We start from the raw sequence: 26,102 nt of genomic DNA on the forward strand, positions 1-26,102 counted from the left end.
TTCGCGGCACTCTCTCCAAAACTATGCTGTGCCTACATGATCATATGATCGTAGTGCTACAACTTGTTCGATCCCTATGGCCGCTGGCCAAATGCTTGTGTAGAGGTTAATCTCTCTCAGGGTGGGTATGTTTATTTTAGTGAGCTGCAGCAGCATGTATGTAGAATAAGGAATCGAAGGAAAAAAAACGATGATGAGAACTCGAGAGAACCTGAACTGTAACTGAACTGAACATACATCTCGAAGACGGTTTAGTCGCGCTCCAGGTTTCGTTCGGCATTGAAGGTTGGTCGTCAAAAATCACGTTATTTTCTAGGAAAATTGGTGCCATCTTGATTCCAAAATAGGTGGAGCATGGAAATTTAGTATGTTGCGTGCGGAAGATCATCGACTAAACCTTGCAGCAGGAATTTTTAGTGCAAACAGGTCACCGAGTGCAGGGAAATTGAAGTGAACCGTCGTAAACTCGTGTCGGTAGAAAGCAAAGGGAAACTCGAGGCAGTTTACTATAGGAATTTGTCTAAAATTGTGGACCGTACTATCTCGTTTCGTGATAACGATTGTAACGTGCTTCCTTTGGTGCTTATTTCATTCACGGAAATTGCTTCCGAACTGGAAAAAATCTTATTTGCTAGTTTTTTTTATTACCGATTGTGCCTCAATGACAGGAATCTTGTTTTAACTCATGATGTAATCCGAAGTTAAACAAATGTCCGCACGGCTGTGATATCATTTATATTTATTCAAAGTGTTTCTACTAGTTTTCGTGATCTGTTCATTCGCCAGATGCACGCGCTATGTTGAATATGGAAGAATACGGCACATTGTTGGATATAAATGTTTATTTTAGGCATTTCTTGCTGCTTGGTTTGGTGTGTTAGTGTGAAAAATGCAATTTGCTGCATCCGGCAGAAAATACTTAGTTGCTTCGGTAGTAAATTGACTAATTGTTCGTTTCAGCGCTTTACACTAGCTTAACCTGTGCGTGATGAGGCTGATATCATACGAGAAGTCCAGCTAAGCGTTGTTTTCAAATTAAACACACAAGCACATCGTTTTGTGCGAATCTAAATCAGTTGCAATGTTCAAACTGCCCACAAACTGCCTACCAAAGACGATCATCTGCTGGTTCTTGGTGCTGTCGTCAATCGAGAGGATACCCACGATCAGTGCAAACGAAAATACTCACTATCTGCCACCCCTGGAATGTTACGATCCCTACGGTAGACCGCAGGTGAGTTTTCTTTTCGCATAGTTTAAACAATGAACCTTAATTGTTAGTTGAGTGGAAATTTTACTAGAAATGTGAAAAGAAGCACGTAGACAGCATGGTCCGTGATTAACTCACGATGATAATTTCAGTTGCTGTTCTATAGAATAGAAACTTTTGAACTGTAATTTTTTTGAATGTCAAGCTACAATTGACACAAGGACCAAGTTTACTCTCACTTCACTTAGCAAACGTGTATTAAAATTGTCACCATTATCCTAATTTATTAACAGCAATAGTATAATTACAACGACTGGAACACAGCAACAGTAGTTGATAAAGATAATTCAGTAGTACTCTACTGTGTGCGCTCCGGAAGTATCAGTCACATTTTTTGATAAGGAAAGAACATCTTTGCTTCGCATAGCTTGATCTTGCCAATTCGTTTTGAAAGTTCAACTCTGCTGATGATGCTGATGGGTGATGACGTTATTTTTCGATGCTTATACTTTGTTGCTTTGTTGATTTTAATTATTTTATTTTACAACTAAACTCTCTCCTCGATATTTCGAACATTTTGTTTTTTTGCAGCGTTGTATACCGGAGTTCGAGAATGCGGCCTATCAGGTAGAGATCGAGGCCACGAACACATGCGGAGAGGATGGCGATACTAACTTCTGCGTCCAAACGGGATATTCGAACCGGAAAAGCTGCGATGACTGTCGGGCAAACCAGCATTCGCCGCATTATCTGACGGATCTGCACGATCCTACGGATTCGACCTGGTGGCAGTCGGAAACCATGTTCGAGGGAATCCAATACCCGAACCAGGTCAATCTGACCCTCAAGCTGGGTAAATCGTTCGATATCACGTACATTCGGATTGTGTTCTATTCGCCACGGCCGGAGTCCTTCGCCATCTACAAGAGAATAACACCGAACGGACCGTGGGTGCCTTATCAGTATTACAGTGCCACCTGTCGGGATACTTACGGTCTACCGGATTCGGTTTCCGTCATGAAGGGGGAAGATGAATCGCGTGCTCTCTGTACCAGTGAATATAGTGATATTTCTCCGCTACGAGACGGAAATATTGCCTTCTCTTCCCTGGAAGGAAGACCGAGTGCCATAAACTTCGAGCATAGTCTTGAGCTGCAGGTACGTAACAAATGAATACAAATGTATTGCAAATGACCACTAGCCCAGGCATAACCAAAAGGTGGGACACGCGACCTTTCAGAAAAATATTTTTTTGGCCTGGAAAAATCGAGAACAATGGTGTTATTACTTAACACAAAAATACCGCACGATTAGATCGAAAATTTCAGACTTTCAGGTGCAATTAGATTTAAAATCAAAGTTGAAATTGGAACTGGCCTTGAAATTAAAGTTGCAGTTGGACTTGAAATTAGATTTGAAATTCAACTTGACATTGGCCATTGAATTAGACTTGAATTTGGACATGGACTCGAACCACAGCACTGACATTTTTCATCTTTCTCTTTTACGCGTTTTACTTCTTTTCTGTTTCTCTTTGCCAGTCCTGTTTTTACACTTTGTGTTCCATTTTTATTCTTTTCTGTGCCGTTTGCTTAGTTTTTCTCTCACTGTTCTTCTTTTCCTTTCTGTTTTTCCTCTTTTAGTCTCTCACTTAGTTTTACTTAGTTTCGTCTCCCATTTTTCTTATTTTCCATCTTGGTTTGTCTCTTGTATTTCACTAATTCTTTTGTAATTTTTTTTTGCCGTTTTCTATTTTTCGTTTCCAATTTTCATCTTTTTCTAACTCTTTTTATCGCCTTTCCTTCTCGTTTTTCGCCTTCATCTGCTCCATTTTCCTCTTATAAATGCTCCATTTTATCATTTTCTCATCTGTATAAGCCTTCTTTTCTTCTTTTTCTGCCCCATTTAGTTGCATCTTCTTTATACCCATTTCTTCGTTCCCTCTATCGTTTTTTTTCTTTTCCGTTAATCTTCTTTTCCCTTTAGGTTTCTCTAGTTTTTTATACCGTTTTTCCTTTCTTGTCTCATTTTTCCTTTTTCTTTTCCGTTTTCTCACCTTCTGTCACGTTTTTTAATTTTGTCCGTCCCGTCTTCTCTTTATATAGGAGGAAAGCGAGACCTCTTTATTTCTCACTTGTTTTGTTTTTTCTATCCACTATTTCTTCTGTCGCTTCTTTTCCTGCCCCGATCATCGCCATTTGTCGTTCTCAGTTTCCATTACTTTTTTACCATCCGTTGGTTTATGTTGCCTTTCCTCTCGTTTGTCTTTCCTTTTCTCCATTTTCCTGCATCCGTATTTCTTCTTTTTGTCCTTCTCTTATATCATGTTTTTCCACCATTTTGTTCTGCTATTTTTTCGTTTCTGTCCAGTTTCTCCAGTCCATTTTCTTTATCGTTTTTCGTTCTACCACTTTTTCTGTCCAGTGTCCTTTTTTTGTCTCATTTCTTTTTTCTCACGTTTTCGTTCTTTTCACTTTTTACGTCCCGTTGTCCCTCGATTTTTCATCTTCGTCTGTTTTGTTTTTCCGCTTATAGATGCCTTGATTCTCCCATTTCAAGCCAGAACAAGACAGAAAGTCTCATTTTTGTCCCTTCTTCTGTATATTCTTTACTTTGATCCTTCTATCTATTTTTTCTTTAGTTATTTTTCTTTTCCCATTAGCTTTCTTTGGTATTTTATTTACTTTATTTCTTTCCCGTTTTCATTCCTTTTCTGTCAGGTTTTTTACCATTTTTGTCCTCTCTGTTTCGTTTTTTCACTTTTTTCTCTCGTGTTTTATTTTTTCTACCCACTGTGCTTCCTTTCACTTTTTTCAGCTGTCCCTTCAACCTTTTCAATCTTTTCCTCTTGTTTTTTCTTCTCATATTTTCTCTATTTACCATTTTTCGTCTCTTTTCTTCCATTGTCTCTGATTTTCTTCTTCAATTTTATGTTATTTTCTGTCGCCTCTTTCTTACCGTCTTCGTCTGTTTCGTTTATCCTCTTATTATGTCCTGTATTTCCTGCTTTTCTGTCATGTTCCGTTTTTCTTTCCCATTTAATTCCGTTCGTCTTCCGTCCATTTTCATCTTTTTCTGTTTTCGTTGCTCCACTTTCCTGCTCCCGTATTTCTCTTTTTTTCTTTCTTTTCTAACCCGTTGTTTTCTATTTTCAATTCAGTTATTCTGTTCTTCCTCTGTCACTGTTCAGTTTAACCTCCTTTTTTCGATTTTATTTCTTTTCACTACCATTCTCCCTCTTTTCCTGGCCAGTTTCCTCTTTTTTATCTCCTTTTAGTCTCCTTGTTTTATCTTTTTTCTCCCGCTCTCTTCTTTTCCAAATTTTTGGTTTCTCTTTCCGTCTGAAGTTTTTGTCTTAGTAGAATACAAAACCTAAAATTAAAAAAGAAGAAAACTTATCCAATTTAATTCTACTATGTAGATTTTATTCACGACAGATACGTATTTTGCCTACGACTTGCAGGCTTCCTCAGTTCGAAAATAGACACTGAGGAAGCCTGCAAGTCGTAGGCGAAATACGTATCTGTCGTGAATAAAATCTACATAGTAGAATTAAATTGGATTTTACGTTCTTTTTCCATACTGTTCCTACCATTCTCATATATGATATTTCTGGTATTTGTATTTTTCTCTTATCGTTTTTCCATTTTCCTGCTCCCGTTTTTCTTCTTTTTTCCATCTTTTCTATCCCGTTTTTCCTCCTTTTTTGTTCTGTTTTTTTCTGCTTTACTGCTTTGTTTAACCTCAATTCTATCGTTTTCTTTCCTTTTTTCATGCCAGTTTTTCTTCTTTTTCTCTAACGTTTTTCTTTTCGTTTTTGCCTTTTTCTATTTTCTCCCGTTTTCTTCTTGTACACTTTCATTGTCTTTTTTGATCTTGTTTTTCTTCTCATTATTTCATGACTTCTTTTTTCTGTTTCCGTTTCCTATTTTTATCTTTTTCTAACTTTATCTTCTTTCGTTTGTTGTCTTCGCTTGTTTTGTTTTTTCTTTTTCTCTTCCGTTTCAAGCCTTGTTTTCTTCTTTTTCGGTCCCATTTTGTCCCGTATTCTTTATATTTTTTCTTCGTTCCTCCGGTTTTCTTTTTTTTTCTTTCATTTTTCTTCTTTTTCGTTGAGGTTTTGTTTGTTTGTTTGTTTGTTTATTAAAGAAACTTTACACCTTTGGGCGCAGAGGTCTGTTGGGCGTGTCTGTCTGTTTTCGTTGAGGTGTATTTTATTGTTTTTCCATTGTCTCGACTTTTCGTTTTCTTCCGGTTTCCCCATTTGATCTGTCACGTTTATTTTTCTTTTTTGTTCCGTTTTCTCTATTTATGTTGTTTTCGTTTCCTTTTCTCTCTTGTTTTTTACCTGCTGTTTCCTCTTTTTCTTCTTTTCCGGAAGATTTTGGAACGTCTTAAGGGAATACGAAACTTGAAATAACAGAAAAGAAATCGGGAAAATTTTCCTGTTCAGTAGATTACGTTCCTCAATTTTTATCTCCTGTTTTTCTTTTCCTGTTTTATTTTTCGTCTATTTTCTTCCGTTTTCCCTCATTTTCTTTCTCAGTTTTTATGTTACTTTCTGTCTTCTCTTCTTTTTAATCGTTTTCGTATGTTCCGTTTATTTTCTTATTATGTCCTGCTTTTCCTTCTATTCCGTCATTGTTTTTCTTCTCTGTTTCATCTTTTCGTTTTTCCATTTTTCTGCTCCCGTATTTTACCTTTTTTCCTTTTTTCTATCCTGTTTTTCCTCCTTTTTTGTTGATTTTTTCTACTTTACTGTCCGATTTAACCTCATTTCTCCCGTTTTTGACTTTTTCTTACCTTTTTTTCATGCCAATTATACGTTACTTCTATTTCTCTCTCGCGTTTTTCTCTTCTTTTTGCTTTTTTTCTATTTTCTCCCGTTTTCTAATTGCAGACTTTTATTGCCTTTTTTCATCTCGTTTTCCGTCTCATTCATGATTTCCTTTTTCTGTTTTCGTTTCTTATTTTTATCTCTTTCTACCTTTTACATTTTCTTTTGTTTTTTCTCTTCGCCTGTTGTTTTCTTTTTCGCTTCCGTTTCAAGCCTTGTTTTCTTTTTTTTCCGGTCCCATTTTGTCCCACATTCTTTATATTTCTCTTCGTTCCCCTAGTTTTCTTTTTTTTTCTTTCGTTTTTCTTCTTTTTTGTTGAGGTTTTGTTTGTTTATTAACGACACTTTACACCTTTGGGCGCATTCGTGTCTGTCTGTTTTCGTTGAGGTGTTTTGTATTCTGCTTTTCCTTTGTCTCGATTTTTTGTTTTCTTCCTGTTTCCTCATTTGATCTGTCCCGTTTAGTTTTCTTTTTTGTTTCGTTTTCGCTATTTATTTTGTTTTCGTTTCTTCGCTCTCTTGTTTTTTTTCTACCCGCTGTTTCCTCTTTTTCTTCTTTTCCTGAAGATTTTGGAACGTCTTAGGGGAATACGAAACTTGAAATAACAGAAAAGAAATCGGGAAAATTTTCCTGTTCAGTTGATTATGTTTCTCAATTTTTATCTCCTGTTTTTCTTTACCTGATTTATTTTTCGTCTATTTTCTTCCGTTTTCCCTCATTTTCTTTCTCAGTTTGTATGTTAATTTCTGTTTTCTTTTCTTTTTTACCGTTTTTGTCTGTTCCGTATATTTTCTTATTATGTCCTGCCTTTCCTTCTATTCTGTCTTTGTTTTTCTTCTCTGTTCCATCCCGTTTGTCTTTCGTTTTAATTTTTTTTTCCATTTTCGTCTATTTCCGTTTTCGTTTCTCCGTTTTCCTACTTCCGTAGTTCCCCTTTTTTCCTTCATTTCTTTCTCGTATTTTTTGGTTTTTTGTTCTGTTTATTCTTTTTTTATGTCCAGTTTGACCTCATTTTCATCATTTTCTGTATCGTTTTTTCTTCTTTTCTCTTCCATTCTTCTTCATTTTCTGTATAGTCTGCTCGTTTTTGCCTCAAGTTCTCGTATTATGTACAGTTTAACTATAATTTTCTTCGTTTTCTTCACGGTTTTGTCTTCAATTATCTTCCGTTTTCTCTTTTTCTGTCCAGTCACCTTTTTTAACCACGTTTTCTCATTTTTTCTTGTTTTCTTTTTTGCCACTTTTTTCTCTTTTTACGTTTCGTTTTTACTTACATTGTTTCACGATTTTTCTTCTCCTAGTTTTCATGCTAGTTTTTTCTCCTTTTCCATCCCGGTCGTCCAGTTTTTGTCACGTTTTTCCTCCTATCATTTGCAGTCTTTACTCTTGGTGCAGCAGGAGACGGTCTACCTCTAGACCCTTCGGTAATCCATCTGTGAATTTGCTAAGAAAATAAGAAACCGTTGGTCTTACGCTGCTTGACGCAACAACACACTCAGAAAAAACGAGTTTTTCGGCTCAGGAACAACAAAAATGTCATCATGAAGATTTTCTCATTAAAAGTTTTGAAATTGACAAACAAGAAAGAAATATTTTCGAAAATTTCCGTGTGACAGAACATCATTTTCCAACTTTTCACTGGAGTTTTCCACCATCAGTGTAGAAATCAAAGTAGAAATGAATAAACTTGGTTTTAAATTGGACTTGAAACTGAATTTGAAATCGTAGTTGAAGTTGAACTTGATAGGATTTAAAATTGGACATGTTGAGTTGAGTTGGATGTAAAATCAAAGCTAAGATTGCACTTGAAATTAGATTGCACAATGGATGTAAAATTAGACTTGCAATTGAAGTTAAATTAGGAATTGAAATTGGATATAAATTGAGTTCAAATTGCATTTGAAATTCTCTTTGAAATTGGACGTGAAACTAGACTTAAAATTGGATTTTAATTCAGTGTTGAAATTGGGCATGAAATTGGACTTGTTTTCAAAATATGTAAACCTTAAATTAGGCTATTAGACACAATTCTAAAAACTGTCTCTATATTTTAGCAATGGGTAACAGCAACCGACATCCGCATCACGCTGGACCGTTTGAACACTTTCGGTGACGAAGTGTTCGGGGATGCTCAAGTACTGAAATCGTACTTCTATGCCATTGCCGACATCGCTGTGGGAGCCCGATGCAAATGTAACGGCCACGCCAGCGAATGTATTACCAGCACCAGCAGCACCGGACAGCGAGGCCGTGTGTGTAAGTGTCAACACTTCACCGATGGTCCGGATTGTGAAAAATGTTTACCGTTCTACAACGATGCTCCGTGGGGACGGGCCACTTCGAAGAATGTTCACGAGTGCAAACGTGAGTGAATTTTAATTCCAATCAAGATTGAATTCCGATGATTTAAAAACTTTATTTCCAGCCTGCAACTGTAACGGATACTCCACGAAGTGCTTCTTCGATCGTCAGCTGTACAATCTGACCGGCCACGGAGGTCACTGTTCGGACTGCGGAGCCAACCGAGACGGTCCGAACTGCGAGCGCTGCAAGGAGAACTTCTTCATGCGCGATGACGGTTACTGTATCAACTGCGGCTGTGATCCGGTTGGTTCCCGATCGCTGCAATGTAATGCCGAAGGCAAATGCCAGTGCAAACCTGGTGTTACCGGCGAAAAGTGCGACCGCTGTGAGAATAACTTCTTTAACTTTGGTCCTCACGGCTGTCAGCCGTGTAACTGCGACACGAGAGGCTCCCTGGACAATACTCCGTCCTGTGATCCGGTTAACGGAATCTGCTCCTGTAAGGAAAACGTTGAAGGTCGCCATTGTCGCGAATGTAGACCGGGCTATTTCAATTTGGATGCGGAGAACACATTCGGATGTACGCCGTGCTTCTGCTACGGTCACACCAGTGAGTGCACCAGCGCAGCTGGTTATTCAATCGTATCGACAACATCCAACTTCAACAAACACAAGGAAAAATGGACCGCAGCAACGGCGGTTGGACACCCGGTCGATGTAAAATACAACTCCAAAAGCCAAACCATCGGCGTTGGTGCCCAGGGCGTTGAACCGATTTATTTCCTGGCTCCCGATCGCTTCCTGGGAGACCAACGTGCTTCCTACAACCGACTACTGAAATTCCGTCTTCAACTGGTTGGACAACCCCGACCGGATGTTAGCACATACGATATAATACTTCAAGGCTCCAACAGTAGCATATCGCTTCCGATATTTGCTCAAAACCAAGCAATGCCCGATGATGAGTACAAGGACTTCGCCTTCCGGCTTCACGAACACCCGGAATATTCCTGGCAACCATCCATGTCAGCCCGTGGTTTTATGTCTATCCTAAGCAACTTAACCGCCATCAAAATCCGTGCAATCTACGCCGATCACGGGGAAGCCTTCTTGGACGATGTCGAACTGCAAACGGCTCATCGCGGGGCTGCCGGACGACCGGCAAGCTGGATCGAACAGTGTACCTGCCCGGAAGGTTACTTGGGACAGTTTTGTGAATCTTGTGCTCCCGGCTATAGGCACAATCCGGCCCTGGGTGGACCGTTTATGCCGTGCATCCCGTGCGACTGTAACAAACATGCCGAAATTTGCGATTCGGAAACCGGAAGGTGTATCTGTCAGCACAATACGGCCGGAGATACGTGCGATCAGTGTGCGAAGGGATACTACGGAAATGCTTTGGGAGGAACTCCGTACGATTGTAAACGTTGTCCTTGTCCGGAGAATGGAGCTTGCATGCAGATGGCAGATGATACGGTTATCTGTCTGGAATGTCCCGTTGGCTACTTTGGTTGGTTACGAGCAAAAAAAAGTAGCTGAATGTGGTTTCTTATCGTGATTTTTTTCTAACTCAACAGGTCCTCGATGTGAGCTCTGCTCTGATGGTTATTATGGTGATCCGACAGGAGTTCACGGTGCCATTAGGATGTGTGTAGCCTGCGATTGTAATGGAAACGTAGATCCCAACGCTGTTGGTAACTGTAACCGAACGACGGGTGAATGCCTGAAGTGTATACACAACACGGCTGGATTGCACTGCGACCAATGTCTGCCAGGTGAGTTTTTGATGTGAGCACTAAATATCTTGAGTTGTAAGATAGCAGTTTTTTGCAATATCGTCCAGGTATTTTTCTGTAACTTGGATTATAGAACAGCAATTAGTTTACGCTAATATCTAATTCAACAATTATTAGAGTTATTGGACCTAATTGGACGCTAATATCTAATTCAACAATTATTAGAGTTATTGGACCTAATTACTAAATGTTGCCAGCAACCAAGCATTTTATTTTGACGGTGTTAATGGTAATCCAGCTGCTTTCAATTTAAAAGGCCTAAAGATCTCTTTCACTGCTCTTATCCACAGAGCATAACATCCGATAACATCGACGTTTTCTGCAAAACCAAAAAGCATGTGAGATTTTGTGATGATAGTCCCGTTCCCTTCCACATTTGCAGTTCGTATTGTCACGAAAGCTGCTAAGATCTCACCCGCTAGGGTGACGCAAGAATTTGACCCATCCAGCGTCGCACGAATCAGCTTAATCAGTTTTTTCAGAAAACGATGTTATAGCATTATAACATTCCATTTGACTGAATCGTACGTCGTCTTAAAGTCCACAAACAAGTTGTACCCTAGTAACTAAGGCAGGATAAATCCTGAGGTGGTCAGGGTCACTCCACAGCAATCCTTATCCTGTTCTTGCTAATCTTCGTGTTTACCTCTTCACTCAACGGCCAGTGATGGTAAAAACTCAAAATCATCAACATCATCATCAACAACAATCAAAACATCAAAAATCAAAATCAACTGTGAATCATATCAGTTTGATCCTATGCAGAAAAAAATCACGCGTGAGTTTGTCTGTTTTCATAGCAAGAAGCACAAAACTCATACATATTTCTTCCCGCTTGATCACATTCTGCTTTGGTTCAACTGCTACCCGGAGCTATGCACATATACATACAAATTCCTTGTTGAACAGCATAGGCGTTCTCTCGTGCGATACAAAGCTGTGAGTGAGCGTGAGGGAATAAATCTAAATAAATCCCAAAGTTAAACTAAAACGCACATGTTTATTTAATTGATTCTTATTAGGCCTGTTACTTTCTAGTTAAAAAAATGTCGATTCTCGCAAAAGAAAAATGTAATTTCCGCCAACATGTTTTCGCTGCTGATATTTTCTCTGACGGTAGAATCTCTTTTTCTCTCTGGTTCGTTGTATGAAATTCCAGCTATGGAAGAATTAAACAAAATGCTCCAGAGACATCACGGATAATAGCGAGAGAAATTCATATGTGGGTTTCGCGCCTGTGATCAAGGTTGAAATTTCATGTGTTTGAAATCTCATTGAGTTTTTTGCTGCTATGAATTTTTCAACACTGTCAACAGCATCAAGAAGTGCTCCTTCCGCCAGATCCTACCGCCGTTTACCGGTGGCCAGCACTATCATTGTACATCACAGGCATAGTAAATATCCTGGTCCTGTTTTGTAGACGCTATCCATGTGTCGTTGCTGGCGAACCGCTCCTCTGTGCCTCTCCATACTCGCGATTTTTAGACCGTGGATTCTCTCTGTTAGACCAGCATTGTACCTTAAAGCTATCTGGTCGGCATCAAGCCTTCATTAAAAATTTTATAATTTTTTCTGCTTTAAAAATTCAAAGCTATTTGGATAGATTTTTTTCGGAGTTGTCTCAGCAATTAACAAAAAATAAACTTATCTTGTATTTTTGCTGTCCTCACACGGTTCAACTTACGCGTCGCAGGTGTGACAATATATCGGCGAATCATAGTTAGCCTAGGCAAAGCCCAATAGATTGCGTAAATAACGTTACACAGTTCCACAAAACATTGCGACCAGTAATGATGCGGTGCGAAAAACAAAGACTTAACCTTCGGTATGCTCGATGGTAGCGTTGTATACTGTCCTAGTAATATTGGAACTTTTGCGCTTAATTGGTTGAAAATGGTTAAAAAATAAGAATTACACTTTTGATACCTCGAAATAGTGGATCACTCGTTCGCTAAGGGGCATAACAGGTTAAAAAAAAGTTGAATTTTGAGCAAACCTTGAGATCTATAGCATGTGATATTTTATAAATATGTCATGAAACAACTAACAAATAGCCAGGTTCTGTAAAGAAGAACAGGGCTTTCAAATGGATTAAAAAAAATCAGAGGGGTTGTGTACAAGACACGACCACATATATAGGTGACGCAGGACTACGTAAGTCTCTTTGTAGTGATAGTAGCATGTATTCATGCTTGTAATCATTCGATTTTTCATGTATAGGTACATGCTATATGCAACATATATACATGCTACATGCGTTGTATGTAACATTGATCAAAATAGTAACATTGCATACGTTCAATTCTCAAAAGATTGCGGATTTGAAAACAATTTAACAAAATCAAGAACACAAACTACTGCTTTCCTGCTACCTTACTGAAATTAAAGATTGTTTTCATTACCCATGGTTCCCCACGTTGAAGGGATTTTACCAATTCAATCCTATTTTATCAACTGCACATCTTTTCACTACACTTCTAATGAAACGGCAAGCATGCGTATTCATACAGAGTCGTGTTATAACCGATCATTACAGCTGTAGCACATTTTTCCAACACAGATATCAAATTCGCCGAGGTTTAATCGTCTCGCAGTAAAGAATTTGCGATCTGTTGGGACAACGAACTTGTGCTGGCACACTTCCCTAACACAGACATCAGATTGGACTAGGTTTAATCGCGTTCGTAAGAAATCTGTTGGCACGAGGGGGCTTTGTCACTCTTTCTGTCGTACTTCCCAAGCAAGGACATCAAAATGGTCTAGGTTTAACGGCGGTGTTAAGAAATTTTGTTGAAATGAGGTGACTTTGTCACTTGTTTTGGCTTACTTCCCAAGCACAGATATCAAATTGGTATAGGTTTAGATCATCGTAAAAAATCTTCCAACCAATCACGAAGCGAGAATTCTGGTAAAACATAGGTGCATTATTTTCAATTTTTAAATAGTTCAACATCAAGAATCCATACTTTTCTTCATTTGGGTCAATTCTTAGAAGATTTTCCGATCGATTGGTGTAAAAATATTGAAAATCGATAGGAAAACCGCTGAGCTATTAGCGCTCAAAACCTTTCATTTTTCGTGACGCTCGCATTTTTCGATTTTTTGGAATGACACTCTATCTCAAAACTTGCCGTAAGACGTAGTCCTACGTCAAAATTTGTCGGCCATCTTGCGTTTGGTCGCCATATTAGATTTTATCAAAAAATCGCTGTTTTCGCCATGATCCTTTCAACCGATTTTATTTTTAACCACCATCGGAAAGCTAAGAAAAAACTGCTATAAAGAACATTCATCAAATAAATTGTGTAGTAGCATTAAATAAACGAAACAATTTATTATCTGTATTAAGGTTTATAACTCTCATGTAATGGAATATCTTGCTACAGAGAATTAAAAGTTTTATTTAGTTAATTCCTTTGCACACCTAACTTGATGGATGTTTCTTATGGCATTTTTTCACAGCTTTCCATTGGTGGTTTTGAAATTAAAATCGGTTGGGAGGATCATGGCGAAAACGGCAATTTTTTTATAAAATCCAACATGGCGGCCAAATCCAAGATGACCGCCAATTTTTTTTCCCTATGTTTATAAGGAGTGTCTCTTTACATAACTGGGTTCGTTTGCAGTTTGTTTCATAGCAAATTTTGGAAATATCACAATAATTATATGAAAATTGTGAACCTTGCTACAAATAACTGGTTGTTTTATTCAGTTAATACCATTGCACACCTAATTTTATGGATGTTTCTTGCAGCATTTTTTCTCAGCTTTTCAATGGTGGTCTTAAAATGAAAATCGGTTTGGTGGCTCATGTTGAAAACAGTGATTGTTTGATAAAATTCAATATGGCGACCAAATCCAAGATGGTCGCCAAAACAAATTTTACTTCATTTGAAAGCCCTATTCTTCTTCTTCACAAAACCGGGCTATTTGATAGATGTTTCATGGCAAATTTATGAAAAATCACATGATACATATCTCCAGGTTTGCTCAAAATTCAACTTTTTTTGAACCTGTTAGACCCCTTAGCGCACGAGGGGTCCACTATGTCGAGGTATCACAAGTATAATTCTTACTTTTTAACCATTTTCAACCAATTTAGCGCAAAAGTTCCAACATTTGAAGACCTCGTGTCATAATGGCCCCGTTTCAGCGAGAATTACTCCTCTCTTCACTGTTCACTGGGCAAATCGTTTTAATCCTGTCCGGAGTTCTTTTTAGCAAGCAAAGCAAATAGTTTATAACTAGTTTGGAGAAAAGATCAGTTCTACTAATTATTATGCTCTTTCTGTCTGTAAGATAAGTTGTTGTAAGTGAAATCGGTATTTGGCAGTATTAGAAGGCACAGCAAAAAGTTTAACAGAAAACGAAAGCGCTGGGTCGCTATGAGAATCTGATTTCTTTGTCTCTTTATGATTAAGATGAGCAAAAATAAACCTGGCTATGACTGAATGATTGGGTGGGGCCCTCAGAACCTCAGCTACAGTTTCACGGCTGCCCTACAGGTAATAAAAGTAATTTTGGTCATCGTCGTCAGCAGCATTGATCCGGGGTGGCTCGAGCTGTTTCAAGCAGTCCTCTCTATTCAACTCAGTCTTGGCCCCCTCGTCGTCATTTTTCCAAATAACTTTCGACCTGGTCGAGCCATCTTGCACGTTGAGTCCCGCTGTTCCTGATGCCGGTGGGGTTGTAGAAAAGAACTGTTTTCGTCGCATTGTCATTCGGTTCGGTATCCTTACGACGTGTCCTGCCCCCCGTAACCTACCGACTTTGGACAGATGTACGATTGGAATCTCTTCAAGTAATGCGCTTATGCCACTCTCCGCTTCCAGTTTGTACTCCGCCCAATATCGTCATCGTGCCAATCGTACTTTTAGTTTCGATGTCCGCTCATCGGATCACGCTCCGCGTGCAGGGCGCTATATCTCTGCACATTAGTGTTGATAGGAGGAAATGCTTATCAACTTAGGGACCTTATTAGCACGCTTCATTGTGCCTGATTTTTAATTTCAGGTATAATAAATTTTAGTTTGTCACGAGGTTTTCGGGCCAGCGAAAATCTCGCATGTGCATAACATTTCTTGATATAAATTTTCAAACTATAGTCCATTATCAGGGTGTCGATTATCTAGCGAAAATAAAATTCCCTGACTTTTCCAGGTTTTTCCAGGAATATTTCGAAAAAATCCAGAAGCAAAATATCTCGTAAATTTCTATTTTCAAAGTGTTTATTTATTTAAATTGGTTGTGTACTCTTCAATTTTGATTTCTTGATGAATACATTTTTCGTTTGTAGTTCAAATTCATCTTTTTATGCGAAATTTCTATGTGCAAAGTGAAAATTAAGCAAACTACTTCGTTCTACTATTTAAAACCTGACGTTCTGCTTTTATTCGATCCACTTGCTACTTCGGGTTTCTATCTCCGAGTCGAGTCGAGTTTCAAACAAATGACGGTCTGATCTTGGTTCAGTTTGATTAGTCTTCGTTACAATACGACGACTATACGTTACAATGCGATTTCGGTCTGGAAATCCGGAATTATCTGAATGCAAAATTGGGCAGTTTCAAGTAATGTTCTTTTGCTAAATGAAACATAGAAATTTTGCTAAATTGGCCGCTAAGAAAACAGAGAAATTATTGTTCAAACAATAGTCCTGTATAGACTAAAAAATATGCGCTTGGCGTGTCAACATCCACCAACCTAGTACAGACTTTTCATATAATTTTCCATACAAAATAATTAAATTTTTATGCACAACTTTTGAACTAAATATCCAATCAACATCGAAGAATTTTCAGACAGTAAATAATGAACAATTAGGCTGTGAGCTCTTCCAGTTGAAACCTAAATCGGTCCAGCCATTGTTGAGAAACGTTGTTTGGTTAGGTGGGTCAGAGGTATATTCATGAAGTTCTAAATTTCGAAACTCTTTTAAATATACACATAGCAAATAGGATGCACATGAGTAAAAATAACGTGTTATATTTTATTTCATTTGGACACACGCGGAGGCATTGAACAAAAAGGTGCCAGAGACTTGAAATAAATATTATCCTTGCAGACTGTTGCTAAGCGCCGGTATATTTTCTTCCAGTGCCAAAAATCCCTGAAATTCCCTGACATTCCCTGACTTTTCCAGGTTAAAACGAAATTCCCTAACATTTCCAGGTTTTCCCTGATTTTCCAGGTAATCGACACCCTGATTATGTAGTACCATTACCATTGTATTTTATTTGTAAAAAAGGTATATTTGTGATCTTGATTTTCTTAGTTACTGGCTCTACAAGAAAATTTCCGAATATCCAGGTTCGTCTCATACAGCCGGTGCTTACATACTGAGAGTCGTTTCGTATGATAGTTTGGCATTGTTTGCTTTCGTGTCTCACTCGTTGCATTTTTCCGACAGCGGATGTTTTAGCGGGCCATTTTGAATTTATTTGGTGCGTTTACAAACCGGAACTTTTATTGAAATCTTATAAACGTGCATTTTAATCGTCAAATCGGTTATCTAGGAACATCGCGCGTTGTTTCTATCATATGATTATCGAATCATATTGGCGAATTGCTAGCTTTTATACAGCTCCCTAGTAGAGTAGTCAAAGTGTTTAGGCAAGTTCTGTGATCGAGGGATGCCAGAAGGTGTCTCGCGCAGTCAATGTTTTTGAGCGATTGCCAAATAGACACGTTTGTCTCAGGACAGCTTTCGTGCATAGCAACAAATGTCTATCGGTATTTAATAGCTGACCGCGCGCGATTTCGAACGAGTCGAGTATGTTGATGGCGCATAACTTTCGGTGCGGTAAATTGATTTCTCATAGTTTTTTCTTATATCGGTGTGTCGGATCTCCACTGTCTGTTTCGCAATGGCCACGAAGCCAAGAACGTCGATCGTCGATCGCACCACCTGCCTGGGTGGATCCAGATCAATTCCTTTCTACTAACAACAACTCCTTCCTGTGACACTTGGGGATGACGCAGAGGATTCCTCGGTCTCTAGTAGCAGCAAGTGTCGGACTAACATTCCTTTCCCTCCCAAATTGACCTGCATGGGCGTGGCCAGCTTTGCTATTGGTCATTACAAAGGATTAGATCACCAGAAAATGCACACTGAAAACTGATGGTTATCAGTAAGCAATATTATCACTACGTATCAGTAGGGTTTTACTGATACTGATTTTTACTGAGACAGTTATTGGTCAATTGTTGTGTATGATAGACGAGGATGACACAACATGTCGTCGTTGTCGTCGGCAGCATAGATCCGGGCTGGCACGTGCTGTTTCAAGCAGTCATCTCCATTCAACTCGATCAAGGGCCACTCGTTGCCAATTTCTCAGCCGTCTCAGAAGTCGTAAATCACTTGCTCTCATACCGGTTGCTGGGTTGCTGAAGAGAACGATTTTCGTCGCACTGTCGTCCGGCATTCTTACGACGTGCCCGGTCTACCGATTTTCGCCAGATGTACGATGGGAATCTCCCCTAACAGTGCAAGTAGCTCGTGATTCACAAGTCTTCGTTACTCTTCGCTTTCATTATATACTCCGCCGAATTTCGTTCGCTGTACCTACCACTCGAGCATAAAGAACTAGTGGTTTAATAAGAGGTTTGTCAGCTTCGTACGGAGCGTAGCGTTTTGCAAAGGGTTCTCCTTACTAGTGTTGTTGTCCGCGCTCACTAGCGATTCCAAATACACGAACACATTTACCACTTTTAGTTCGTCGCCGTCAACGGTTACCATCTGTGGGAGGCACGCTTATGTTTCCGTTACGCCTTTCATGTATTTGGTCTTCTATGTTGTATGGTCTCGATCGATTGTATCGTATGCTGCTTTGAAATCAATAAAGATGTGATACGTGGGCACGTTGTACTCTCGTCATTTCTGCAAGTATTTCTGCAAATTCTGGTGAAAAACTGGTAGGTCGTAGTTGGGACGGGTATAAGGCCAGTCCCCATGAAACCTGCCTGGTAAATAACAACGTAAATTCACGGTGAATAACGCAGTTATAATATTACAATTTCTTGCTGTTTTGCTTCAATGCCGTGATGGGTAAAATTACTGATATCCACTGATAGTTATCAGTAACGTACTAGAAACTACTGATAGTTATCAGGAACAATTTTTAATGATAGTTTCCAACCCTAAAAGGATAGCCCACCTCCCACGAGGTTGGTAGCTGTAGAAAAACGATGGATTAATTGTTTGCATACGAAGAGCCCCCGCCATTTCACTCTCTCTCTCTCACACACACACACACACACACACACACACACACACACACACACACACACACACACACACACACACACACACACACACACACTCACTCACTCACTCACTCACTCACGCACGCACTCACTCACTCACTCACTCACTCACTCACTCACTCACTCACTCACTCACTCACTCACTCACTCACTCACTCACTCACTCACTCACTTACTTACTTACTCACTCACTCACTCACTCACTCACTCACTCACTCACTCACTCACTCACTTACTCACTCACTCACTCACTCACTCACTCACTCTCTGCTCACTCACTCACTCACTCACTCTCTGTTCATTCTGTCATTCTCTCTCCTCATTCTGTCATTCTCTCTCCTCATTCTGTCATTCTCTCTCCTCATTCTGTCATTCTCTCTCCTCATTCTGTCATTCTCTCTCCTCATTCTGTCATTCTCTCTCCTCATTCTGTCATTCTCTCTCCTCATTCTGTCATTCTCTCTCCTCATTCTGTCATTCTCTCTCCTCATTCTGTCATTCTCTCTCCTCATTCTGTCATTCTCTCTCCTCATTCTGTCATTCTCTCTCCTTATTCTGTCATTCTCTCTCCTCATTCTGTCATTCTCTCTCCTCATTCTGTCATTCTCTCTCCTCATTCTGTCATTCTCTCTCTCCTCATTCTGTCATTCTCTCTCCTCATTCTGTCATTCTCTCTCCTCATTCTGTCATTCTCTCTCCTCATTCTATCACTTCTTACTCTCTCCTTCTTCTCATTTTATCTCTTTTTCCTCATTTTGTCTTTCTCTCTCTTATCATTCTCTCTCTTTTAATTTCTCCGTTGCTCTCGATATCTCTATTGCTCTCTCTACCTCTCTTTTGCGTCTTCAAAATCGATTGAAATCGATTCGTCTTCGATTCAAAAATCGTCATAAAAAACCGCGTTAATTCAAAAATCGTAAAAATAAACCGTGTAAAAAAAGACTTGAGTGTACTGTCAAATGAATCAAAATTGAGTCAAAGTGAACGAACAAGCCCTGTCTTGCACCAATCGTCGCCAATTTCCGAGTCGCCTCAGAAGTCACAAATCACTTTCGATCTGGTTGAGGCATCTTGCACGTTCAGCCTCCCTGTTTCTGGCACCGTTGGGATTGTTGAAGAGAACTGTTTTCGTTGCACTGTCGTCCGGCATCCTTACGACGGGTCCGGCCCATCGACTCGAACCGACGTTCGCCAGATGTACGATGGGAATCTCTACAAACAATGACTGTAGCTCGTGATGTATACGCCTACGCCACTATACTCTTTCCGCTCCTCAAGAACGATGTTGAACAGCATGCGGGATAAGCCGTTACCTTGTCTCAACCTTCGCCGCGGAACCCTCAAACGGATTCGAAACTATCTCCAAGATGCACCCGAAATACATTTAATGTATTTCGATCTAATGTAACTCTGGTCAGTCGTGTCGGTTTATCCGGAAAACCGTGTTTGTGCATTATCTGCCATAGCTGGTTTCGATCGACTGTATCGTATGCTGCTTTGAAATCAATAAAGATGTGATGCGTGGGCACGTTGTACTCCCAATATTTTGGCATGATCTGTCGGATGGTAAAAATTTGTTTCTTAGATGCGCGAGAGGTCATGAAGCTTGTCTGGTAATTCCCTACGAAATCCTGTGCTTTCGGTGACAGCCGGCGTAACAGGATCTGAGAGAGTATCTTGTCGGTGACCTTTATCTTCGTTATACCGCAATAGTTGCTTCTTCTCCTCCCAAATCTTGGAAATAACCCAGTATAGAGCCGTTTGCCAGCGTTTCTCGGTCATGTTTATCGAGCTCTAACGGTAGGCCGTCCTTACCAGCGGCTTTGCTGTTTTTCAGCAACCCTATTTCTCGTTTGACTTCTTGGAGATCAGGTGCTGGAACATTACCATCTCCCACGGGCCCTCCTAGGGTGACTTCCGTTCCGCTACCTTCTGCAACTTCGCCATTGAGGTGTTTATCGAAGTAATCTCTAAATCCAAAATTCGCGATTTTAATTTAATTTAATTCAATAAATTCGCGATTTTAGTTTAATTTAATAGGAAACATCAAATGAAAACGAATATTTACGTTTAATTTAGAAACTAGCTCAAAACTACTAATCAATAGATTGTAAAAATATCAGAAGGGTCGAGTCTTGGGATTTCATCCAAGGACTAATAACACTTACAAACTTACTTACAAATGAACTTGATCGAAAGTTTCGAATTCATAAAGTAGACTCCCAAATGCGATTTCGCATTGGGACGCCACTGTAATAATGCTTAGACCTGGTAGTAAGCGTACCAACGTGTGTTCAGCAGAGATAAGATACGACCACGCCGTTTATCTGAAAACAAAAATGTTGCGAATACACTACCTGTTCTATTGCAGCATATTTTATTTCATTTCCGTAAATCTGAAAACAAACTACGCTTCTTGCGATATTGGTAAAATCTGTTAGTAGTAGTATAACTAATAATTTTAATTTTTCTGTCTAATTAACAGGTCATTTCGGAGATCCATTCGCCTTACCTCATGGAAACTGCGACGAGTGTAGCTGTTATCCGAGAGGCACCGAACAAACTGACAAGGGAATTTCGATTTGTGATCCAATAAATGGTATTTTAGAAGGTTTATTTTTTCCAGCATCCATTAATTGAACTGTCTGTTGTTTATAGGAAACTGTCAGTGTAAGCCAAACGTTGTTGGCCGAAACTGTAACGAGTGTAAGAACGGATACTGGAACATCATTTCCGGAAATGGATGCGAAAGTTGCAACTGTGATTCGGTGGGAAGCTACAATTCTTCCTGTGATACCTACACAGGCGAGTGCTACTGCAAACCGGGAATTATCGGTAAAAAGTGCGATAAATGTGCTGTCGCACATTACGGCTTTTCACACGACGGTTGTCAGTCTTGCGAATGTGATCCTAGCGGATCCAAGGGGTCACAGTGCGATCAGTATGGACAGTGTCCGTGTAACGATAATGTCGAAGGAAAGCGATGCGACCGTTGTAAGGAGAACAAATATGATCGTCACCAAGGTTGTCTGGACTGTCCGGCTTGTTACAATTTAGTGCAAGAAGCAGCAAATGACCATCGACAGAAGTTGGCAAATCTCAATAAAATATTGCATGACATTCAATCGAAACCGATTGTAATAGATGATAACGAGTTTGTGGTAAAACTAAGAGCTGTTCAAGACAAAATTGACATTTTGGTAGAGGATGCCAAAAGTGGTTCTGGCGGCGGTGAAAAAACGCTTAACGAAATGCTCCAAGAGTTGGAGAAGCGATTGGAAACTGTGCAGGATTTGCTTAACAAAGCTGATCAATCTCAAGAACAAACTGATTTCAAAATCAGCAAAGGCACCAGCAATGCAACAATCGCAAACAATTTGATACAAGAAGCCCGTAAAGAGCTGGAAGAGTCAATCGATTTACTGCAAACTGATGGAAATGCGGCACTGAACAGAGCTCGCGAAATATCGGGCCACCTCGGAAACCAAACCAATCAGATCAGTGGAATATCACGAGAGGCTCGACAGTATGCGGATAAGTTCAAAAAAGAAGCCGAAGAAAATAAGAAACAAGCCGAAGAGGCTTTGGAAAAGGCAACAAAGGCACATAACATCGCCAAGAATGCCATCAATTTACAGGCGAACATTAGCGAAGAGTTCCGGACTAACATTTCAAATGAAGTGCAGCAAGCGAACGAGAAGCTGAACACCGTTTCCAAACTTACGCAACAGGCACTGACAAAGGCTAACGAAGTGTACGACGAAGCGCTGTCGCTGTTTGCGGCGGTTAACAACCTGTCACCACCCAATATCGATATCGATCACATCAAGAAGGAGTCGAACAAATACAACAAGGAAGCCGACAAAATCAACGAAGATTTGGACAAAACGATAGACGATCACCTTGCTCTGCTGACGGAAATTAGCGAGAATATAGAACTGGCGAATACGCTGCTCGAGAGGTAAGTAGTTGAGGTTCCAGGTTGATTTTATTATTTGAAATTTCATTAAAAAAGCATAAAAAAGTAAAATTTTTACTTACAACTTCGGTTTTATATTTTATATTTTTTCTACTTCTCCAGAGCTGATTCTCAGAAAGACGACGCAATAAGAGCGGTGGAAGAGCTGGAATACGCTAAAGAATTGGCCGAAAAAGCGGTAGCCGAAGGAGACGGAACTCTGAAGAAGGCTAACTTTACCTATCATACTTTGGCCGGTTTCAAAAATCAAGTTGAAGAATCCAAACAAAAGGCCGCAGAAGCGCTAAAATCCGTGGACAGTATACGGCGTCAAATTGATAACGCAATCGAGCTTATTGTTAATTCGGAAGAGGTGAGCAGTCTTTTTTCTTGGCTGCCGTTTTAAATTCTACTAATTGAATATATTTTAGGCTTTACGTAGTGCAAATCGAAACGCCATCGAGGCCAGAAACAACGCACAAGATGCGCAGAAGAAATACGCCGAAGAAGCTTCCAAGGTAAGCCGAGTTAAATAGACAAAAATAAATTAAATTGAATGTTCCTTAAAACTAAAAGCTCGCCGACAACATCAAAAAACGAGCAAATACTACCAAAAACACGGCCCGTGACCTGCGCCACGAAGCGGACCAACTGAACGGTCGTTTGGCAAAAACGGAAAACAGTCTAACCGAGCGGGAAACCAACATTCGGAAGGACTTCAACCTGACCAAGGAGGCAAAGGAAAAGGTTGGCCAAGCGCAGCTGAACTCGAACGAGGCTAAAACCCAGGTCGATAAGGCCATGAAGGAGGTAAAGGCAATCATGGACGAGCTAGCCGATCTGAGAGACATCGATACCAAATCGCTGAACGCTTTAGGTAATTTATTCTCTTATTTCATTAAATTAAATTCGACAATAACTGTTGAAACTTTCATCCTAGACGAACGTCTAACGGCAGCCGAAAAGGAGCTGGAGGATGCAAAACTCGCCAGCAAGCTGCACGTTCTGAATGAGTCGAAAAATCTCCAGACTCAAAACATCAAAAGCTACCAGCGAGAGCTGGCAGAGTTGGAGAATGAAATCCACAACATTAAGATGATTGCCGATTCACTGCCCGAGAATTGTTACAAACGAACACGCTTGGAGCCGTAAGCGAAGCGAAGCGCAGTGCAATGACAAAAAAAACACTCTTAACCCTCTAAGTTCCAGCTATTATTTCCACGTAAATATGCTGCATAAGTCGTCATTTAACGCAATATTTTAGTAGAAGTCTGATTGTGTTCATTTTCACAGCAAACACAGTGCCAATTATTTTGTACAATAATAACATTTTATGCCTTAAAAAAAACGAGTGCAGTAGGGATAATTCGAAACTTACTTATTGATTTGTCAAATTCAGTACATTAAAACTGTGGACCACCTAATTTAAGTGAATGGAATCGCGTTTTTTTTCTCAGTCATTGAGCCCAGTAAACTTTAAGCAAATACATAATATATTTCTCTTTGTGCCGCAAAATGTGTCCAATAAAATAATATATTAACAATTTTAAAAGATCGGTTTCAATCATTAAATTAATTTAACCGTTATGTGTTCGACAAAAAAAACACCTTTAAGTGCTCGACAAGGGTACCCGGGTACCCACAAATTGAAACGCTTGTAACTTTGGCAATTTTTGACCGATTCAGACACTTTTAGCACCAAAAGATTCAGGAACTTATCCACTTCCAGTGTGGTTATAACAGAGCCGGAAGTGGTTCATCTGGTTCCCGGAAATCCGGCAGTCCGAGGATGTGTTCCGGAATTAAAGCACTTTTTATATTTTTGGATGTAATTATAGCAATATGGGTGTCCAAAGTTCTTCCAATTACTCCGACAGGTCATTCTTCATTGTTTTAAGACAATACAATGATATATCCTTGGAATGGCCATTCTGCGACAAGTTCCCGTGGGACCTCCTGTGGCCATAAAACTGTTTGGTTTGCAACACTGGCAATATGGGTGTCTAAATTCATGAAATTACTCCAGAAGGTCATTTTTCATTATTTTGATTCTATCTGATGATTTTGCCACGGCATGGCTATTCCGGAACATATTCCCGTGGGGCTTCACAGTTGTCCAAAACCAAAAATATGTGCGCATTAGAGTTTTGAGTGGGAAAACTTGATTTTAGGTTTATGGAACCTTTGGGAGAGTTTCTTGAAATTAAAAGTTCTATCGTATGGTGAAATTCAAATTTTGAATAATCCCCCTAAAAGTGAAATAAAAAATTTATTTTTCTGCAGCTTCAATATAACACATTAATATCCAAAAATATAAAAAGTGCTTTAATTCCGGAACACATCCTCGGACTGCCGGATTTCCGGGAACTAGATGAACCACTTCCGACTCTGTTATAACCACACTGGAAGTGGATAAGTTCCTGAATCTTTTGGTGGTAAAAGTGTCCGAATCGGTCAAAAATTGCCAAAGTTACAAGCGTTTCAATTTGTGGGTACCCGGGTACCCTTGTCGAGCACTTAAAGGGTAAAAAAATTTGAAGCCCCCCCATTCCACCCCCTTAAGTGCTACATGAAAACTTATTTTATGAAAAGTTGCAATTCAACTAGTTCTTAGATGTCACAGAGTTTCAGTATCCTTGATCAAAGAAAACTATAGAATTTCGTACTTTGAAAGCTGAAAAGGTACCCGGGTACCCTGTCGAACACATAACGGTTAAATAAACAGAAAAGAAAACTTTTCAATTGAATTCTACTATTTCGAAAATTACACCAATATTGTTCACATGGTCAGCCCCTTTTCGTTCAATTAGATTTTTAATTCATAATATATTCAAGTCTACAGTTGGTTCTAGAAGCAAAGCCAGCGTCATTGAAAAATAAAATAAACAAAAGTTGTCCCAGATTACTACCTTGTGATACACCAAATTTATCAGAGAACGAGGATGATGCAGTCGTAACCCAACCCCGTATTACGTTCGTATAGTGGTTTCCATGACCAATTTAATAAAACCGCTAATAAAACTATGAGCTCCACCAGAACTTTCATAACCGCTATAAGAATCAGGTTATAAGCTCAAGTAGTCATACCACGCTCTACTGAAAGCAGCAATAAAACCGGTTAAGCTTTCGCTGCTTGACAGCCATCGCCATAATTTAAAAAAAGCTTTTCGCTTTTCTGGCGAAATAAGTTCGCTAGGTTTGTCAACTTGAAAATATATCCGTGAGCAGAAAAGTTTAAATTTTACTGGCAGATCGTTCTGAACGATTTGGTTTATAGCGATCAGAATAAAATATCCCATAGAATATTTATCAAATTTCAAGTAATTTCGTTGGTTTGCAGCATGTGCGCATTTAATTTCATCGTGCATATTGATATGATAGGTCGATAAAATCAGCGCGCCACTGATATTTTGCATTTTTTGAAAACTGGTTGTTTTAACAAATTGAAAATATTCAGTTAGTCAATCTCAATTTCTAGCAAAATCATTTTAGTTGTTTCCTCTGACAGGAATACCGATTGATAATCTAAAAATAAAAAATAAGAAAACTTATCCAATTTAATTCTACTATGTGTATTTTATTCAATGACAGATACGTCGAAAACAGACACTGAGGAAGCCTGCAAGTCGTAGGCGAAATACGTATCCGTCATTGAATAAAATACACATAGGGTAGTTGATCCAATAGTTGTGGTAGTACCAATAGTTGCGCTACTCTTCTTTATTAAT

The 26,102-nt window shown here is 39.4% G+C and overlaps 1 protein-coding gene across 3 annotated transcripts; it reads left to right on the forward strand.

Annotated features, from left to right (window-relative positions):
* Positions 1–266: 266 nt before the first annotated feature.
* On the forward strand, positions 267–23,895 carry LOC128738523 (laminin subunit gamma-1). Of its 3 annotated transcripts, none has more exons than XM_053833730.1 (12): positions 267–285; positions 961–1,234; positions 1,802–2,368; positions 8,103–8,412; positions 8,474–9,862; positions 9,930–10,127; positions 20,902–21,015; positions 21,075–22,377; positions 22,498–22,747; positions 22,806–22,892; positions 22,951–23,251; positions 23,315–23,895. In XM_053833730.1, the coding sequence occupies exons 2-12, from the start codon at positions 1,082–1,084 to the stop codon at positions 23,524–23,526; spliced, it is 4,884 nt and encodes a 1,627-aa protein (XP_053689705.1). In that variant the 5' UTR covers positions 267–285; positions 961–1,081; the 3' UTR covers positions 23,527–23,895. The 3 variants fall into 3 exon arrangements, with proteins under 3 accessions (XP_053689705.1, XP_053689707.1, XP_053689706.1); XM_053833732.1 differs by having other exon boundaries at positions 274–347; XM_053833731.1 differs by having other exon boundaries at positions 277–365.
* Positions 23,896–26,102: the final 2,207 nt, after the last annotated feature.

Source organism: Sabethes cyaneus, chromosome 2 (assembly GCF_943734655.1).
Source record: "Sabethes cyaneus chromosome 2, idSabCyanKW18_F2, whole genome shotgun sequence".
In the NCBI taxonomy this organism is placed as follows: Eukaryota; Metazoa; Arthropoda; class Insecta; order Diptera; family Culicidae; genus Sabethes; species Sabethes cyaneus.